The sequence below is a fragment of the Camelina sativa genome, chromosome 5 (assembly GCF_000633955.1).
Source record: "Camelina sativa cultivar DH55 chromosome 5, Cs, whole genome shotgun sequence".
Classification (NCBI taxonomy): domain Eukaryota; kingdom Viridiplantae; phylum Streptophyta; class Magnoliopsida; order Brassicales; family Brassicaceae; genus Camelina; species Camelina sativa.
In genome coordinates, this window is record NC_025689.1 from 1,997,722 (window position 1) to 2,015,792 (window position 18,071).

General features: G+C 33.9%; 6 protein-coding genes across 7 annotated transcripts; 2 read left to right on the top strand and 4 right to left on the bottom strand.

Moving 5' to 3' along the window:
- On the bottom strand, positions 1,999–3,610 carry LOC109133056 (60S ribosomal protein L2, mitochondrial-like). 2 transcript variants are annotated; one of them, XM_019245647.1, is made up of 3 exons: positions 3,499–3,610; positions 3,253–3,367; positions 1,999–2,728 (listed from the first exon to the last, which is right to left on the bottom strand). In XM_019245647.1, exons 2-3 carry the CDS (start codon positions 3,350–3,352, stop codon positions 2,181–2,183), a joined length of 648 nt encoding a protein of 215 aa, XP_019101192.1. In that variant the 5' UTR covers positions 3,353–3,367; positions 3,499–3,610; the 3' UTR covers positions 1,999–2,180. The 2 variants fall into 2 exon arrangements, with proteins under 2 accessions (XP_019101192.1, XP_019101193.1); XM_019245648.1 differs by having other exon boundaries at positions 3,253–3,362; positions 3,499–3,609.
- On the bottom strand, positions 6,145–8,084 carry LOC104784934 (6,7-dimethyl-8-ribityllumazine synthase, chloroplastic). The gene is made up of 8 exons (XM_010510044.2): positions 7,862–8,084; positions 7,678–7,793; positions 7,429–7,524; positions 7,242–7,337; positions 7,025–7,103; positions 6,725–6,771; positions 6,577–6,636; positions 6,145–6,432 (listed from the first exon to the last, which is right to left on the bottom strand). The coding sequence occupies exons 1-8, from the start codon at positions 8,016–8,018 to the stop codon at positions 6,394–6,396; spliced, it is 690 nt and encodes a 229-aa protein (XP_010508346.1). The 5' UTR covers positions 8,019–8,084; the 3' UTR covers positions 6,145–6,393.
- LOC104784935 (4-hydroxy-tetrahydrodipicolinate reductase 1, chloroplastic) lies at positions 8,241–10,565 on the top strand. Its single transcript, XM_010510045.2, has 9 exons — positions 8,241–8,344; positions 8,431–8,653; positions 8,785–9,022; positions 9,241–9,374; positions 9,471–9,545; positions 9,644–9,745; positions 9,843–9,952; positions 10,054–10,141; positions 10,269–10,565. The coding sequence occupies exons 1-9, from the start codon at positions 8,337–8,339 to the stop codon at positions 10,335–10,337; spliced, it is 1,047 nt and encodes a 348-aa protein (XP_010508347.1). The 5' UTR covers positions 8,241–8,336; the 3' UTR covers positions 10,338–10,565.
- On the top strand, positions 10,704–12,522 carry LOC104784936 (transcription termination factor MTERF4, chloroplastic-like). Its single transcript, XM_010510046.2, has one exon. The coding sequence runs from the start codon at positions 10,857–10,859 to the stop codon at positions 12,357–12,359; it is 1,503 nt and encodes a 500-aa protein (XP_010508348.1). The 5' UTR covers positions 10,704–10,856; the 3' UTR covers positions 12,360–12,522.
- Positions 12,776–13,416, bottom strand: LOC104784937. The gene has a single exon (XM_010510047.2). The coding sequence runs from the start codon at positions 13,274–13,276 to the stop codon at positions 12,974–12,976; it is 303 nt and encodes a 100-aa protein (XP_010508349.1). The 5' UTR covers positions 13,277–13,416; the 3' UTR covers positions 12,776–12,973.
- Positions 16,809–17,917, bottom strand: LOC104784938 (late embryogenesis abundant protein At1g64065-like). The gene has a single exon (XM_010510048.2). It carries the CDS (start codon positions 17,727–17,729, stop codon positions 17,106–17,108), a length of 624 nt encoding a protein of 207 aa, XP_010508350.1. The 5' UTR covers positions 17,730–17,917; the 3' UTR covers positions 16,809–17,105.

The window sequence follows — 18,071 nt, forward strand, 5'->3', positions numbered from 1 at the left end:
ATTTTTTTTTTTTTTTTTTTGGACAAAAAAAAAGGTCATCTTTCTTCTTCTACGTTATGCGAGTATTTATAGTTTTATACATTTCATTTTCATTTTCTCTTATATTTTATTTATAAATACTTCTCTCTTTGCCAAAATTTCCCCAAAATTATTGTTTTTTTAAATCTATAAGACACAGAGTATGTTATTATATCAATTATTCTTAATTATTTTAAAATACACACATATGGCTCAAACAAATTAATTTATTCAACAAAAAAAAATCCCTATATTAGTGTCAAAAAAGAAAAATACTTCTGATCATATTGTATTTATATTATTTTGCTAAAAATCAAAATTCTTTTCCTCTAATGTTCTAAGCCTAAGGTAATTAAGCTAGCGTTGTTTTCCTAATAACATCCATTTTATAATACTGTACTTCTGATTTAAAGTTTTACACGGTTTGTGATATTAATTAATGAGGTACTACAACCGTGGACGGTGGATCCTCATCACCTAATCAGTATAGTTAATATATATATATATATATATATATATATAATCATATGCTTTACCTAATTGTTAGAAACTATAGTTGATAAATCAAACTCTAAAGTAGCTAGTGGCATATACAAAGTCTATAAAGTATTTATTATCTTCAGGATAAAGATAGGAATATATGGGGACATATACTTTTGTCTATTCTGTTTCAAAGCTTTGTGCTGAAGTCTGAGCTAGCAAAGATATGACCAGACTGAAAAGGGAATTAACAGGAAGAGAAACAAAAATACGCAAAATACATGCATCTGCTGGTGAAAGATTATATGATTCATTGCACGTATCTTACTTGATGATTCTTTTTTTTTAGTTTCACCTCCCCTGTCATAAAAGATAAGAAAAATAAAAAATAGCTAGAGACAATAAGAAATTTTAAAAAATTCTTGCGTCATTTCATTTTCGATATAATTCAACTTTTGCCAGTATTTGTTCTGAATCAGTTAAATATTTTCATTTTTTTTCTTTGGTTTTGTATGAAAAACATAAAAAGCTAAAGAAACTGTTATTAGTAGATAAAATAAATAAAAGGGAATAACAGAAAAAAAAAAAAGAATAAAGATGAAAATGATGAATTGATATGGAGGAGTAGGACCCAAGATTGTAAGCATGGTGGCTTGTGTGTTGTTACTTGTTACAGTCTCGTTTTCAATCTTAATTCAAATTCTGTGTGCTTCTCACTTTTTTCATCTATTGAGTACTAATACCATTCTTGGTTTTTTAAAAAATTTTCAAACCCCCTAAACATCAACTTTTTTAAAAAGTTGGTTGGTTGGACCAAAGGTAGATGTCAAATTGGTTTCTTCACTTTTTTAATAAGGTATAATACATAACAACCCAAAAAAGCTAGGGTAAATCGTATTTTTAAGAGAATAAAATCCGACATTTTAGACTAGCTAAAAAATTCCATATGACTTTATTTAAAAATTAAAAATATGCAACTGCTATGTAAATAAATTCTTTAGGAATATATAAAAGTAAGCATATTAGTATATTACCAACAAAACTATGTATTCTTTTTCATTTTAATTCCGACTAATTTCCAACAGTAATTTTAGATCAGTGAACGTCTCATTGCTGAAGAATAGAAATGTTCTTTGCTACAACATTCAAAGTTGAAACTCATAAGAGGAAAAGATAAAAATTCTGATGTCAGGGTATATATTAAAAGTTTTGGTGGTAATTAATAGTCAAAGAAGACATTTGTTTTGAACGTGTGTTTTTTTTTAGTGTGTGTGGGGATTGATTCAATGTATTGTTCCAAGTTCCAACCTGTTGACTCTTTTTATTTTCCTTTTCTGAATTATACCTTTGATTTTAGACCCTTTCCTCGATCGAACCTTTTACTACAGTGTCTTACTAAAACATAAGTAAGCGTATAACAACAATCTCTCAAAATTGCATCGAACTGATTATGACAATTTCAAAAGGCAAAAATATAGTAACTCTTTTAAAACGTGATCGTGATTAAAAGAACGTTTGATTTCGATTTAAAAAAGTTTGTGGTGTTCACCCCTCTGTGTAAGAAAAATCATGAATACACTAAAAACCAACTCTCAAAAGCAGAGTCAATAAACCCTGATAGATTATTTCAAGAAAGAAGAATTTGAAGAAATTGTAACTAGTCTTCTTCTTCATCCACCATATCACATTTTTGCTGCTGCAGCTGCCAAACGCTTCTTCTTCTTCTTGACACTAGCGGATTTGTACCCGCCTTTACACGGTTTCCCCCACGGACTTGTTGATGTCCTTCCTCGGCTTCCACTACTTTTGCTTTTTCCTTCACCTCCACCGTGTGGGTGATCACACGGGTTCATCGCCACTCCTCTGACTTTGGGCCTTATCCCCAACCACCTACTCTGTCCTGCTTTCCTAAGCTTCTTCGTTCCGTGAGACGGGTTTGATACTGTGCCAATCGTAGCACGGCACCTGGCGTTGATCCACTTGGTGTTCCCTGATGGAAGCTTTATCAAGCATTTCCCTGAAGCAGGCTCCTTTAGGATCTTGGCGTTGGTTCCTGCAGCTCGGACCATCTTGGCGCCTTGCCCTGGGTTCATCTCGATGTTGTGGATGATTGTTCCGATACGCATCATACCTAGTGGCATAGAACTTCCCACCATTGAGTTGATGTCCATGTGGAGCATCTCTTCTTTCATCTGCGCCACCAATGATTTGTTCTGTGCATCAGCAAAACCTGCAAAACACCAACAGAGAGATATTGATTTTGACACAAAGCTAGATTTGAAACTCTGGATCTCCATCATGTAGTTAAGTAACTTTCAAGCTGTATATACCCAATAGAGCTTAATCATAATCACGGAAACCACATAGACTAGAGAAAACAAAGTCCCATAAAGTAAGATACATGCATCGATTTAATGCACTCATCAACAAGCAAATCTGAGGCAGCCAACACCTAAGTTAAAGAAAAAGAATATCATACAATAGGAGAAGAATTTGACACAAAATAGCACCAGATTTGCAGCAATCCAAGAAGAGATCTATACAAGTTTTAAACACTTAGACAGAACAGAAGAGGCTAACAAGAATACTGACTAAGGCAAATCACTAGAACTGTAAAACTCAATGTGCAACAACGTTAATCAAAGCTATACACCATCTCACAACCCACTCTTTCCAAAAAAACTCATTTTGATGATCCAAATTTGAGCATTCTCCGGAATTAAAAAAAAAAAAAAAGAGTAATAGCAACCAAACCTGTAGAGAAACTGCGAAATGCTGGACGAATAACGCTGTTGAATAAAGAAGACGAAGCAGTAGTAGCTCGAGCTCTGCATAACGCCACAAGCGCCGACATGGAAGTGAGACTGCTCTAAAACAGTGAGAACAAAAAAAAAGGTAGGGTTTTTATCGCAAAAGACTCTATAGCTCCAACGATCTATCAAATAAATCACAAAAATAGGGCTTCTACGCGTGATTTACATAGAGCGTAGGATGACTTACTTTGAGATCGAGGACTAAACAACCTGAGAGATGCAAAATCGAACAAGAGCCGATACAGAGAGAGAGAGAGAGAGGCGCTGAACTGAATCGAAGACGAAGCGTAATAGACTAATCAAACCGGTTCAGGCTACCCGGTTCGAACCATCCATAAAATCGGGAATATATTGGTTTAGACCGGTTCAATTGCAATTAAACCTAGTTAGACTAGACCGTTTTTTTTTTTGAATTGCTATGGGATTTTAACATTTGCTTGCTTTCGACTTCTCCTCTTCTCTAATTTTTTTTATTGATGATCGGCTTTAATTTAGTTGGTGCTATTGGGTTTAATTTAACTAAGATTCATTCATACATGATAAGACCATATATATTAAATTGTAATCGACAAATCACCATGCAACACCAACATAACCAAGCGAACCAGACCACAATAAATCTCTCGCCTATAAAACCACACTGAATATTTTATTTTAGTATATCATCAATACCCAACTCTTGTCTCGCGTTGTATTTTAGTATATCAATCACTTAAAATGCGCATTCGCCATTTTATTCAAGTTGAATAACATATGATTTTTAAAAATATTTGAAAAAATCAATATGAATCAAATAATTTTAAGAATGTTTCAAAATCTTCTAAATTATTAAGTTCAATACTCTCTCTAAATAGAAGAGAAAAAAGAAAGAAAAAATGAGCGGTGTATATTGACACAATTTGTACAATTTCATGGTTTGCGAGGGTGATATCGAACTTGAGAAAACATATTAATGAACTTAAACATCATTAGTTTAAATATGATTGGATTTATGCAATTTTTGATTTGTAAATCTATTTAGGATTTGAAAAATCTTATTGATTATTTTTTGGATTCCAAACTTGTGTTTGAAAAATTCCTGTTAGCCTCTTCTGTCTAAGTGTTTCTGTCTAAGTGTTTAAAGTTGAAATTTTTTTCTGAGGATTCCAAACTTGTGGATGCAACAAGTTACTTGTGGTTTAGATGATGAGCTAGCGTGATTGCTTCTCTTTATTATATGATTAAAAGAATAAAAGTTTGTATCAGATCTCTTCTTCACAACTATATTTGCACAATTTAGTTACCCGAAACTATGACTACTTCATGTTAAGATACACCTGTTGTGTTGGAAGAGTTCATGATCATTAGAACCTAGGATCGCTGCTAATTTAGAGCTTAAGCTTGAATCTCCGCAACTCTAGTGCTGTTTTGTATCCAAATATAAAGTAGTTAGACTAGAACCGTTTTATCCATATTATCCACTCAAACATATAAAGTAGATTTTGAAATCCAATAATAAATCACTAACGCATAACAAAATATTTTAATTAGTATTTATAAATTATGGAACCAATAACACATAATTTTGATAAAAATTTTTAAGTTTCAGATTAAATAATATATATCTATATATTTTTTGAATTTGCAAATCTATTAAATCTATGATCGAGTAAACCTTTAGACAATCAATTAGGTTGGATCATGTTTATACATTTGAGTTGGTTGGTATTGACATTTTTTTGGACACACAAAACGGAATCCTAAGTATATATGCAAATTACTTTATACTCCCTCTGTTTCACAAAGAGTGTCATTTTAGAGAAAAAATTTTGTTACACAAAAAGTATCATTCTACATTTCCAACGTGCTTTTTAATGCTATATTTTCCTTTTTACCCCTAAACCCACAGCTCTTTTTATTAAATTTAAACCTTTAATCACTTCTTAAATAAGGGCAAACATGTATAATTCAAACTTTTCTTAATTTGTGTGAAATGTGTCAGAATGACACTCTTTGTGAAACAGAGGGAGTATATAATAATAATAATAACAATAACAATAATAATCCCTCCTATAAAAAGTTTTTTTTTGGAAAAACAAACATTGGTTTTGTACTAAAATTAGATTCAAATGCCAAGATATATGAAGGCAAAAAAAAATTCATCTGCGCCAACCGCCAAGGGTAATTTTGTCAATTTAACTCCTGAAATTCGGATAAACATACGGGTCGTTTTTATCCAGTAATCTGACCCGGTTTCAGTTTTTAATACCAGCCATTCAATATTTTCTTGAGATAAATATCAACCGTCCATTAGCTACAGTTTTACAAAACCTAAATTGGCTGCTCGTGTACTAAAAGTAAGCGACTAGCGATGAATCGAAAAAGAAAAAGGTCGAAGACGACGACGATAGCAGCAGCGATAGCCAATTTGATTTCGGCACCGACAACGAGTGGGCTCAGTAAATTACGTGTCGAAAAAAGAACCAGAGTGGGACGTCGATAGCTTTGATCGTGAAGAATTCAAAATCAATCTATTGTTACAATAATATATGTAATATGTTACATTACATGTATGAGTATGTTACGTGTATGAGTATGGCTTAAAAGTAGTATTTCAGTATTAAGAGATCATAATTGTTCTCAAGTTCAATGTGTTGAGGTTAAGTTTTGAGGTTCGAGTTTGGTTATAAAAGTCCATTAGTCGAGAGGTTGATTAGCCGGAAGTGGATTTCAACTGTATGCAGTATTTCCAACTTCTTAGAATCCTTATGATTCAATCCTTTATTATTAGAACAAGATTAATACAAGTTTTCGTAATCTTTGCTTGTCGACAAAATCTTCGTTGTGCAGAATATTTAAAGTTGAAATCTCATTCGGACACCACAACCTTCAACATATTATCACAAAGATCACATTTTTGATTGGAGCTTTAAAATCCCGAAAATTCAGAGGAATTATTATTATTCCCACACGATTCAAAAGAAAGACCAAAAGTATTTTGTCACCAAGAGTAAAAACATTTTGACTACCTTCGAGGTACAATTTTGGAGATTGGATTGTAGTTCTCATACGTGATCATTTTTCATCCATGGAACCAGCAGAGCTAGTTCAGGTGGTGCTCAAACAGAGACGCCATTTCCAGCTGAAGAAAGAAAAGAGAGAGCATTTCAGGACTTTACTGAAGAGACAATAACTCAAATGACCCACTTGCGTAATGGAATGAATTAGGTAACTTCTATATCTTGTTCTAAGAACAAAGGAATGAATTAATCATAATGATACTTACCGCTGTCAAAGCAGTTTCAGCTCCCTTATTGCCGGCTTTGCCACCAGATCGATTCAAAGCCTAGTTGTCCACAATAGCGACAAGTTCAGTGTTTATCCATATGATTAACAAACTATATATCATCAACCCTTGCATAACAAATTTTAACCTGATCCATGTCCTCGCAAGTCAGTACACCAAATATGCATGGAACCCCTGCAAATTGGGAATTTGTAAGCTTTAAATACTACTAGAGTGAATAGTGCGTGAACAACCAGAACAAAATTTGATGAATTAGTTCATGACACTAGAATTTAATCATCCAAAATCCCAAGAAACGCAAAAAAATGAACTACCAGCTCTTTGAGTTTCGGAAGTACTACAAAAACAATCTTTCACTGTTTTCAAAACAATGTTAACATAAAGATGTCTAAAGATGCATATACCGCAGATGATTATCAAGTTAAACCTGAATTTATGCCAGCAGAAAGTACTCCGGATGCAGCAGAGTTAGCAACCGCATCATAATGTGTGGTATCGCCTCTTATCTAAACCACAACAAGGACAAGAGTAGATCAAAACCCAACTTTAATAAGCATGTGTGAGAAACTTTCTATAACTTGAAGAAGTCATATGAGGAAATAGAATTGAATAGTCCGAGAGTTGTTGTATAGCAAGAATCATACCACAGCGCCAATGCATAAAACGGCATGAAATTTTCCTGATTTCCCAAGGTTTTGTGCAACAACTCCAATCTCAAAGCTGCCAGGAACCCAAATAACCTGAATTGAAAAAGTCTCTTCGTTAGCTTTGTGAAAGCTCAGATCTTTTTTTTTTTACTCTGATCTAACATAACAAGCAAAGGACTTTTACTTCGATGTCTTCTTCTCTGACTGAGTACTTCTTGAAAGTCTCAATCGCTCCTTCCAAAAGCAACTTAGTCACAACTTCATTGAAACGAGCTACAACCTTGAATACAAAATTTGAATTGACACAAAAAAAGTCAACACAAGGCTCAAGTTTTAAATTTTCACTCTAAATCATCCAAATCAGAACCAATTCACCAAATCTAAGCACTAAGCAGGGCAAGAAGTTAAAAAAAAAACGATTCTGAGAACTCACGATGGCAAATCTAAGACCTTCGCCTCTGATAAGAGACCCAGTAACATGGCGAACAGCAGCCGTCTGTACGAATGAAGAGCGTAGTTCCTTCTCTACAACGAGTGGTGACGCAAACCCTAACACCAAATTCTAACATTTCATACACGAACTTGAGATATTATAAGAGAAGTCAAAGCAAGCTTACCGGATGCGGATGCGGATGAGGAGAATGAGAGGTTATTGGATTTGTTTGCAGAAGCGCCACCGTGAATATAACAGGCGGAGGAAGATTGACGCGAATTGAGCTGACGGTGTGCCGTCGGTATTAGGCGGAGACACGGCGGCGAAGCTAAGGACTTCATCTTTCGTTCGTCGGATTGTTTTTGAGATGGTTCGTTTTTGACTTTTTTCGTTAAGAGTGAGACTGTGTGTGGTTAACCTCAAGTTTCTCTTATCGGTTCAAAATTCCCGGTTAGTATTTAAATTAAATCCGGTTTATTAAATCTAATTGTTTGGTTTAGAGATTTCCGGTTCGATGATAAAAAGATAAACTAAACCCTAAATTTCCAATTTCTCGCCGGCCGGGAAATTTCTGACAAAAGTCGGAAGATTTTAAGGATTTGTCTTGGCGCAATAAAGAACAAAACTTTCGTCTAATCTAATCCTTGAATCAATAGGATATGAACGGGTACGTTTTTTGAAGCTTACCAATCTCACTTCAATTTTTTTTTGTTTTTGATTGGGTTGATGGAGATGAGCTTACTCTTTATTCAGGTTAATGGCGTCTTCAAGTGTGTTCCTTCATCGTCCAGTGGACTCGCGTCTCGCATTTGCTTCTAGAACGAGTCACAATGCAGGAAAATGCGGTAACGGCCGTGTTAGTTTCATGAGAATTGGGACACGTCGTCTTCCGGTGGTTTTATCGATGACGGCGTCGGTAGATTCCGGTGACGAGGTCGTCAAGTCTGTTTTGCCTGGAAATGGCATATCCATCATGGTAATCTATTAAACATGGCATATCCATTTCAGTTTGAGATGAGGAAATGTCAAAGATTGTGTCTTTAATTCGATTACTTGATAATGGGAATTGTTTGGGAGTTAAGCCATTGGTTATCTCTTATACAACAGGTGAATGGATGCAGTGGCAAAATGGGGAAAGCTGTGATCAAAGCAGCAGACTCTGCTGGAGTAAATTTTGTTCCCATATCGTTTGGTTCTGCTGGTGAGGATGGTCAGAAGGTTGAGGTATGTGGAAAGGAGATTACTGTGCATGGTCCTGCTGAAAGAGAAAAAGTTCTCTCTTCCGTATTTGAGAAGCACCCGGAGCTAATTGTTGTTGACTACACAATTCCTTCTGCAGTAAATGGTATACTTCAGAATCTCTCAGTTCTACCATCAAGAGACAATTGTATTCTTGATTTGTTGATAATAGGATTGAATTCTAGTTGGGGGAACCATCCTTGATTGAGTTAGTTTAGAATTTGTGTAAGTGCAAAATCATCTGTTTGGAGTTTTGTTTGTCTGTTGTGAGTTGATTTTCAAATTTGGAATGATTTTCAAATTTGGAATTTTTGCAATGTGTAGATAATGCGGAGCTGTATAGCAAAGTTGGTGTTCCTTTCGTCATGGGAACAACTGGTGGTGATAGGGACAAATTGTATGAAACTGTTGAGAAAGCAAAGATTTATGCAGTGATTTCCCCACAGATGGGTAAACAGGTATGTCTACTTGGATGTTTCTGGAAGAAATAATTACTTATACATGTAAGTTAAGATCCTTTAGCTCTCATATCTGTTTGCTTTGTTGGTCTAAAGGTTGTAGCATTTCTTGCGGCAATGGAGATCATGGCTGAGCAGTTTCCGGGAGCCTTTTCTGGTTATTCATTGGATGTACTTTTCTTACTTCTTTGTATAAATTCAGTTTCATTTTTTCTCCGTTAGTTTTGTATTACTTCTTGCCACGTCTAATCAACTTCCAATCTATGTAGGTGATGGAGTCTCATCAGGCTAGCAAATTGGATGCATCTGGAACAGCAAAAGCTGTTATTTCTTGCTTCCAGGAATTGGGTGTGTCTTACGACATGGATCAGGTGCATTGATCATCATCCTCTATTGTTTACATCTCTCTGCATTGACTTATTTTATTCTCAGGATATGAATTTTCTATGTATACAACTTTTATGGTAGATACAATTGATTCGGGATCCAAAACAGCAAGTGGAGATGGTTGGTGTTCCCGAAGAGCATATCTCTGGCCACGCTTTCCATCTTTATCACTTGACATCACCCGATGAAACGTAATGCAATACTAAGATGTAGTTTATACATATCTTTATATTCTGTTGTATAAGTGTGTCTGTTCCATAACTAGCTCCCTTTTCTCTGTCTTTCGTTGCAGTGTCTCCTTTGAGTTCCAGCACAATGTCTGTGGCAGATCAATATATGCTGAGGGTACTGTTGATGCCGTGCTCTTCCTCGCCAAAAAGGTTATAAAGCTTACTCCTATTGCTCATCATGATTCTGCGAGATTGAATCCCAGCTTTCTCTGAGTCTCACCTCATCTCTAATCTCTATAATGCTAGTCCTTGATTCAACACTTTTTGTGGAATGCAGATTCGATTGAAAGCAGATCAGCGAATCTACAACATGATCGATGTTTTGAGAGAGGGAAACATGCGTTAAGCTTCCGAGTTGTGTTAGTGCATGTTAACCAAATGGTGGTTCTAGAAGAGCTGAAATTAGATTTACCAAATCAACAGCTGTGAAAATTAGATGTTTGGTTGGTTCCCACTTCTTCTGCCTTTAGCACACACAGGCTTTTGAAACTCCTTGGTATATTACATGAACTTGTCATTGTATTGTTCATGTTCAGACCTCTTCACCTTAAATGTTATTCTCCTTTCTTAATCATTGAACTAAAGTCTTACAGATAAAAATTCTCTAAATGTTATGAACAACGATCTCAAATGTATGTCATCACCAAAGTTGTAAATTTTTGTGTTTTTTTTTTTTTTTACTATTTTAATATTTATGGTAAAAAAAAGAAACTGAGACTCTCTCTCTCTCACTCCCTCTCGTTAGGGCTTCTCTCATATGCGCCTTTCGTATTCTCTCGAAAGCGAGAATTTTTTCTAAATCCCATTTGATTTTGATTGCAAAGTCGTAATCTTCATCGACAGCAATCTTCTGGGTATCACCAGAATGAGGTATCTTCTTCTGAGGAGGAACAAGTTCGTAACTTTGATCAAAAGAGAGTGTTTCATCTTTCCGATTATATCATCATCCCCTGAAACTAAAACCCTGATAAACCCAGATCCTAATACCCCTCAATTTCAAAACCCTTGTTCGATTTCAAGGATTGCTCACTATGCAACTCAATCTTCAAAGTTCCCGGAGTACGAGATGCCTACAGTCACATGGGGAGTTATACAAGGGAAGAAAGAGAAGCTCGTGAATCGTGTCAAAATCTGCGATTATCTCAAAGGTTTGGGGATAATCACCGATGAATTGGAGAGTATTGAGTTACCTTCCACCATTGAAGTCATGTGTGAGCGTGTTGAGTTCTTACAGAAGCTAGGGTTGACCATAGACGATATAAATGAGTATCCTTTGATGTTAGGTTGCAGTGTTCGTAAGAATTTGATTCCTGTCTTGGCTTACTTAGAGAAAATTGGAATCCCGAGATCGAAATTAGGAGAATTTGTTAAGAACTATCCTCAGGTTCTTCATGCAAGTGTGGTTGTTGAGCTTGCTCCTGTGGTTAAGTTTCTTAGAGGTCTTGACGTTGAGAAGCAAGATTTAGGGTATGTTCTGATGAAGTATCCTGAGCTTTTAGGGTTTAAACTCGAAGGCACTATGAGCACATCCGTTGCGTATTTGGTAAGCATTGGTGTGAGTCCTAGGGACATTGGTCCTATGGTGACTCAGTATCCTTATCTTTTGGGAATGAGAGTTGGAACCATGATCAAACCTCTTGTAGATTATCTAATTTCCTTTGGCTTGCCGAAGAAAATAGTGGCTAGGATGCTAGAGAAACGTGCATATGTAGTCGGATACAATCTTGAGGAGACTGTTAAACCAAATGTAGATTGTTTGATTAGTTTTGGCATCAAGAAAGAAGTACTACCTTTGGTTATAGCTCAATATCCTCAAATTCTTGGCTTACCGGTGAAAGCTAAGATGTCTACACAACAGTACTTTTTCAGCTTGAAGCTCAAGATTGATCCTGAAGGGTTTGCTCGTGTGGTAGAGAAAATGCCACAGATTGTTAGCCTGAAGCAGAATGTGGTAATGAAACCCGTTGAGTTTCTCTTGGGCAGGGCGTTTCCAGTTGAGGACATTGCGAAAATGGTTGTGAGATGTCCTCAGATCCTCTGTTCCCGAGTCGAACTCATGAAGAATAGCTACTACTTTTACAAGACTGAGATGGGGAGACCGATGAAAGAACTCGTGGAGTACCCTGAGTATTTTACTTATAGCTTGGAGTCAAGAATCAAACCGAGGTACCAGAAGCTACAGAGCAAAGGAATTAGGAGTTCATTGAACTGGTTCCTTAATTGCAGTGACCAAAGATTTGAGGAACGGTTGCAAGGTAACTATATTGATCCAGATACTGAAGGTCCAACATTTGACATGGGTGGGAAGTTAGATATGCCTGGTGGCGAGATTGTGTCTGATGAGGAAGAAGATGAGAGTGATGGATGATGAAGTTCTCTACAAACGCACTGTTACATTGTAGAATAATCTGAAGTTTTTTAACTTTATCGAACTTCTGCATTTAGCTACACTTGTTTGAAGCATTGTGTTCATTTTGTTCTCTGTTCACTTGATTTTGTCGCACAATTTTAGATGTTGAACGTTTCTCTTATACACACCCAAAACAACGAAAAAAACAATCTATTCATCTAAAGACTAATGTATATCTAATCAGCAGCCTCTTAGTCTAATCAAATCATGAATTTGGTTGATTAAACTAAGTTATGTTTTTTGGTGTTATCTTAAGGAACAACTCTGAGTTCTGACCCGTCAAGTCAACTACGGGATATGGTCAAATATGGATTAGGTCAACTAGAACTTTGGAGAGTTGGAACTAACATTATTTCGAGTTTGGTCCATACAAGTTTTCATTTTCTTGTTTATGACTTTACAAATATACATTTCAACAACAAACCCGAACTACAAACTTTTACGTATACATTAAAAGATCACAAAAATAACGATATCTACATGATTCGTTGTATACAAAATCAAACACAAGACGAAACAAAATACAAATTTCCTTTTTTTTTTTGCTTCGGAATATTCTTGACTTGATAAAGTTATTGACCTGAGATGCAAGAAAACAATCTATGGCTCTTGAACCTCACAAGCTGACCTTCCCGCGGCGGAGAAAAACCTTTCTCCGGAGCTACGCCACCGTTTCTTTTTGTTTCCCGGCTTGATAACGATGAGAAATCTCCGATGGACCAGCGACGGCGGTGGTGACCGTCGACGTTCATTTCAATATCAGAGACGAATTCGTAAGACTCACGAGTCGTGGCGGAAGAGGAGAGACGTTCGTAACGACGACGAGTTAGGTTCTTCTTCATAGCCTTATAGGCCATTGGTATTAAACCATCCATAGATGATTCACTCTTTGTTCTTGTTTTCTCTCTTTAAGGTTCTTTTGAGATGAAGCTAGCAAAAAAAAGGTTTTATGTTTATGGTTTATTGACTTGGGTTTGGTGCTTAGTTACCTTCCAATATTCTTCTTTTATATATGTACTTTCTTTATACAAGAAATCTCATCTTTTTATATATAGTATTGTTTCTTCTCCCATTTGATTTATGTCTCAAAATTATAATAATTAGGGTCGTTTTATATCTCTAGTCTAGCTATGTGGAATTCCACAGTTTACACAATAAAGTATAGTTTGCAGAGTTCTACTCCTTCTGTTTCATAATAAGTGTCATTTTGACACTTTACACACAAATTAAGAAAATATATTTAAATATCTCTTATACCCTTAAAATTGATATTGACTCTTGATATTCTTCAATGAATATGAGGTTAAAGTTGAAAATTTATGCTTAATATTGCATTGAAAATCTAAAATGACACTTAATTTGAAACAAAAAAATCAGGTCAAAATGACACTCTTTGTGAAACAGAGGGAGTATATGGTTACGGTGTATCTCTTCTTTTGTATTTTGTGATCATTAATTATTATTTGGTCAAGTTTAAAACATTTAGTGGTCTGGTCGTGAGATTAATGTATTTTAATTTATACTTGATTTATGATTCAAAATTTAGATTCATATGAGATTATCGATGCATGTAAGCGTTTAGGTTCAAAAGTTGTAGCAAGTTGCAACATCCATCCAGCCATCAGAACTTTGTATGCTTGAAATTTATTGTCAACGAGAAAGAGAAACAGATGATTAATAACAAACTTAAACGTGTAAATCATTAGCGTTATATGCATATGGATATATATATATATATTTACATAAAAAAAGGTTTTGTGATTGAGATCGACCTCAAAAAAGTCTAACAGGTCACTTCCTTTTTTATAAAATGATTTAGCTGTTGCACACGTTACCCACCAATGATCTTTGACTTCTTATTTGTGTATGACAACAATCCAAATTTTTTTGTGGGACTTTTTCTTTGTTTTTGAAGTTTAATTTAGGTTTATCTCCACAATTTATTTATTTTTCTGAATAGAGAGACTGGTTCAAGATAAACCTCTTAAGCTCGTAATGAAAGTGTGTTTGTTTGCCAAATACAAAAGAGTGTTTTCTTTTTAATTTTTTTTTAAAAATATCATAATGGCAAAATCGTATACGGTAGGATGATCATAATATGATGTGATTGAACTATAATATTCTGAATTCTGACAATATTTGTTCAACCAGTTTAGTCATTCGCAGTATGGATTGTTGTATATAATAATAGCTAGATATGATTATGAATTATAAAAAAAAAGTATGTAGATATATTAGTATTTTTACATGTGATAAAATTTTAAAAAGTAATTAAGATGCTGTTATTGGATGAATGATTTGTAAATCCATATATAATTGGAAATAATGAAAATTAAAACAAATGGATTTTGAAATAACATGTTTTATCTTTGGATTTGAATCATTCTATTTCTCACTTTCATATACATTCAAATCCATTTAAAACATAATATATATTTTGAAATCGAAAAACAAATCATAAAGTGAATAACATGAGATTTTAACAAGTATTTATAAATCATAGAACCAATAACATATAATTTTGATAAGTATTTTAAAATCAATGATTGAATAACATAATTTTTGTTTAGATTTCCAAATCAATTAAAATCATAGAACCAATAATCCCCTCTAAATATCTATTATAAGTGAATGAATGATTAGGGGTGGAATTCATATATAAATTATTCCGATCCCTAGATAATTCAATGTAAAATTTTATATAAAACAGTTACGTATTAATATGACTAGAAATTAGGTTAGCGAAATGGTCTAATTTCATTTCTATAAGAATAGTGTTGATGAGAACTCATAGCCAAGGAAAGTGTTGATATTTGATCATCTCAATTATTATTTAAAATGTACTATGGAAAATGTACAAGACTTGATCATAAATCGAGTTTTAGTTTGGCTCTTTAGCTATGAAAGTATAAACATATGATATATTAATATCAAGTCTTAATATAAAGTGTGTTTGTTTGCCAAATACAAAAGAGTGTTTTCTTTTTAATTTTTTTAAATATCATAATGACAAAATCGTACATGGTAGAATTATCAGAATTTGATGTGATTGAACTATAATATCCTGAATTCTGACAATATTTGTTCAAACAGTTTAGTCATTCGCAAAATGGATTGTTGTATATAATAATAGCTATATATGAACTATTCAAAAAAAAATAGTACCATATATTAGTATTTTTACATGTGATAAAATTAAAAAAGTAACTAAGAGACGGTTATTGGATGAATGATTTGTAAATTCATATAGAATTGGAAATAATGAAAATCAAAACACATTGATTTTGAAATAACATGTTTTATCCTTGGATTTGAATTCTTCTATTTCTCACTTTCAAATCCATTAAAATCTATTTAAAACATAATATATAGATTTTAACGTCGAAAAACAAATCATAAAGTGAACAACATGAGATTTTAACAACTATTTATAAAACATAGAGCCAATAAAATAGAATTTTGATAAGTATTTTTAAATCAATGATTGAATAACACATGATTTTTGTTTAGATTTCTAAATCCATTAAAATCATAGAACCAACAAATCCCCTTTAAATATATGTTACAAGTGAATGAATGATTAGGGGTGGAATTCATATATAAATTATTCCGATCCCTAGATAATTCAATGTAAAATTTTATGTAAAACAGTTATGTATTAATATGACTAGAAATTAGGTTAGCGAAATGATCTAATTTCATTTCTATAAGAATAGTGTTGATGAGAACTCATAGCCAAGGAAAGTATTGATACTTGATCATCTCAATTATTATTTAAAAACTTCCACTATGGAAAATGTACAAGACTTGATCATAGATCGAGTGTTAGTTTGGCTCTTTAGCTATGAATAAACATATGATATATTAATATCCAGTCTTATGATAAAGAAAACTAAATTATTCCGATATTCACCTATAAATATGCTAATATAGCTCAAATGGTTTAAAAAATTAATAACCCAACTAAAGGCAGTATTTGAAGCCATGATGGCATTAATTCACCAAAAAGCTCATGAAGCTGGAGCTTTAATCATCAAAAAGATATATAAATTTTAAGGGCATCATTTTCTGAAAGTACGCTGTGGTGCAGTGGTCAACCTAGGATATTTAGACTTAGAGGTATCCAGTTCGACACATACATAAGTCAATCTTGGGAATTTGTTTTTATAATTTTGTTTTTAATAGGTTTAAACTTTTTTTTTATGCTTGCGTTGCGTCCAAGGAGTATATCTGATATAACTAAACAAGTTTAAACAAGAGTGACGACAAAGCTGATGATGTTTCTTACGCTAACAAACACTAACCATATTGAATTATTATTCTAAAGCGACACTTTTTATCTGATGATAAGAGATAAAGAAAGTTACAAAAAAATGGAAGATAAGAATTATAGATTGGAATCTCTGATATAACTTTGTTGTAAAATCGAAACTTGACATTTTAGAACTACAGATTTGTAGCATCTCAATTGTTTTTTTTTATTATCTCCCACCATGGAAAATGTATAGGACATAATCATAAATCGAGGTTTAGTTTGGCTCTTATTAAAGAGTATAAAATATAAACATATGATATTTTAATATCAAATTTTATGATAAAGAAGACTAAGTTATCCAATAGTCACTTATAAATGTGCTAATATGTATAAGCTAAAATAAAAAATTGGTTACGCAAAAAGGCGTATGGAAACAACCTAAGAGTGTATCATTTACACCACAAACGATGAATCACCTCATCTTTCAGATTAAGATGCATTAGACAATTCAAACTCACTGTTCTCTTGTTCAAAGCCTTCAAGTGTATTTCACCTCTCAGTTTAGCTCTGGTGTTAAGGATTATTAGCCTTCTCTCTATATCATTCTTCAACCAAATAGGTGATCTTTGATTCCCTTTGTATCCCACTTCTGTCCTAACCTCTGTTCCTATGGAACCAAAAGAAGCCACTCGTTGTCCACTAATCCTCATTTCACCAACAACTTGGCCGTTGTACAAGACATCTCCTTTACTAGTGGGAAACTCAAAGAACCCGAGATTAGGATTCTCAATTCTGATTTCCATAGCCAGTGTTGAGTTGAAGTAAAGCGATGATGATGTATCTTTGTTGTAGCTGAGGCTTCTTACAGCAACAGATGTCAAGCTTGCTTTCAGTGGCTTGGCTATGAAAGAGAAACCGACGATGATGAAGATGAAGAGCAGAATGCAAAGTCCAGCAAGGGTGAAAATGATGATTTTACCGGTGATGTCACTCTGTTTCGGTTGGCAAATTCTGCAAGCTTCATCAACATCTTTGCTCCTCCTTCCATATGTAGTTTCAGCATAGTGTGACATTGTTTCCTTAGAGATGGTTATGACTCATAAAACTTTGGTTTTGTCTAGAGGAAATTAGATTATAACAAGAAGATATATATATTACTGAATCAATCAGCAAAGCCAAACAAGACAAAAGAAATGGCTGAATATGTGGAAAGTAGAAAGTATCAATGGATTCTTGATCAGCATGACATTAAAAGGTTATGTGTGGTTTCGGAAATACGTAAAAGTGCTTAAAAGAACCCTTTTTTTTTTTTTTTTATCTTTGTTTCTCCTTAAAGAATAAGCTTTTAGCCCAAGACCTGAAGCAAAGGAAAGGTATCACGTAGAGTTTTAAGTATGAAACTCTTATTGAAAGAT